Consider the following 2,122-nt stretch of genomic DNA (forward strand, 5'->3'; position numbering starts at 1 on the left):
ATATAAGGTTATGTTTCACGAATCACATTATTGTAGATTATCAGCTGTAGAGATTACTCCAGCTGTGTTAGAAATTGATTCAGAAGCCTTAGAAGATGTTATTGTCAGAATATCTAATTTGTCATTGTCACCGGTACGGAAGATGGAAGATTGTTTGGGTGATTTAAACTTACATATTTGTACTATTTTTATAGATGATTTAATTATTTTCAGTCGTACCTATGAGGAGCATATTGATAGAATGAGTAAGGTATTTGAACGTTTCTAAAATCTTAGTTCATTTTACGAGGTATGCACAGGCAATTCCAGTGAGAAACACTACAACAAGAACAACAGCTACGAGTATTTTTGATCATTTCATTGTTCATTATGGCATCCCTAAAAGAATCCACAGTAACCAAGGATCCCAGTTTGAAGGTAATGTGATTAAGGAATTGTGTGCTCTGACAGGTATGGACAAATCGAGAACTACGCCATATCACCCTTAGGGTAATGGCCAGTGTGAAAGGTTTAATCGCACTCTCTTGAACTTGCTTGGTACATTAGATCTTGAGAAAAAAGCTGATTGGAAGACTTTTGTTCCACCACTTGTGCATTTGTACAACTGCATTGAACATACTACAACTGGATTTTCACCTTTTCATTTAATGTTTGGCAGAAAATCTACTTTAGTTATTAATGTTTTCCTTGGATTGGTGAATTAAGAAGATAGTAGAAATTATAACACACACATGAAGAATCTGAAGGAGAAATTAAGATATGCATATGAGAAAGATGCAGCAGAGGTAAATAGATCACATCCGAATAAAAAGGTAAAGTATAATTTGCGAGCGAGGAGTAACCATCTGGAAATTGGAGATACAGTACTTGTCAAACGTTTAGCTTTTGATGGAAGACACAAAATTGCAGACAAATGGGAGGATACACTGTACACAGTTTCATCAAGACCAGATCCAGAAATACCTGTTTATGTAGTTTGGTAATTTGTTACCAATAGGCAGTATACCAACAGCAACCACATTGGTACCAATGCCTGATATTGTTACCAGGAAACCCAGAGGAAAATCAACTTCAGATTGTCCAAAGGAGTCGGAGTCAACTGATCTGAGTGAAGAGGTGTCAGAACCAGAGTATATAGTGGAGGATACTAGTTGTAGGTATTCAGTCGACACCACTAGAGCTACATCTGGAAGAGAAGATGATAGAGACAGGGTTGAAAGTACCAAAGTTGTTCAACAAGGTGAAGAAACTAGGCCAGAGTCACGTGTACCAGAACCATTATCTTCAAGTAAGACACCAGAGGATACTCAGCGACCAGTTCAACAACGTAAAGAACCAGCATGGATGACAGATGGTAGGTATGTATTTTCAACGAAACCTACACCCACCTTAATCTGGCATCAACGTGCTGAGATCATAAGATCAATGCTGCCACAGGATTTCATGTCATTATCTCCAGACCAGTTAAAAGTACATGTGTAGTTTTAGAAATGTTACCCGTATTATCTAAGTCAGTGTTTTCAGATGATTTTAATTGATAGGTAAATAAATACATTCTTAATTTGGGGAGGGAGTATGTTATAGTATGAGAGAATGTGACTTTAATGATAATGAATGATTTATCTTTACAGCAAAAACTTATTACTAATCTCCTAATTTGTTCTCACTTTCTATTTTCTCTCTTACTCTTCTTATTTCTTCTTGAGTTTAATTCTATAAACTTTTTTCAGTGATCTTTCATCACTTTGTTGTTACATTCTTTTGGAATATCGGGATACCTGGATACAGAGTCATTAGTTACCTAGCTTTTGTATAGTCAAGTCAGTTTGTACTTTCACCACATTGATGTGTTTGAATTTCATATGGTAATCTGGATTCTATTGGATATAGTTTACAGGTATGTTAAAGTGTTTTATAAGTTTAAGTTTCATGGATAAAATTAAAGAATATTATTAATAATTATATTATGTTTTCATAAAGTAACCATATTTTTATATTTGTTTGATAAGTACCATTTGTAGAAGTCAATTACATAAGTGTTTTAATTTTATTTATTTGAATTAATGTCCTGTTTCAGGAATACGTTGTGTGGTAGTAATAAGGTGTTATAGTTGTAATATCG

General features: G+C 34.4%; 1 protein-coding gene across 1 annotated transcript in view; it reads left to right on the forward strand.

Moving 5' to 3' along the window:
• Positions 1-2,111, forward strand: part of LOTGIDRAFT_164082 (hypothetical protein) — a gene marked incomplete at both ends in the record, with an annotated part of 2,868 nt that extends 757 nt beyond the window's left edge. The window contains 2 exons of the mRNA XM_009060573.1: positions 1,050-1,358; positions 2,078-2,111. Of these exons, the coding sequence (XP_009058821.1) occupies positions 1,050-1,358; positions 2,078-2,111 (343 nt within the window). The remainder of the gene's footprint in view (positions 1-1,049; positions 1,359-2,077) is intronic.
• Between the last annotated feature and the right edge of the window lie 11 nt (positions 2,112-2,122).

Source organism: Lottia gigantea, assembly GCF_000327385.1.
Source record: "Lottia gigantea unplaced genomic scaffold LOTGIsca_43, whole genome shotgun sequence".
Lineage (NCBI taxonomy): Eukaryota > Metazoa > Mollusca > Gastropoda > Lottiidae > Lottia > Lottia gigantea.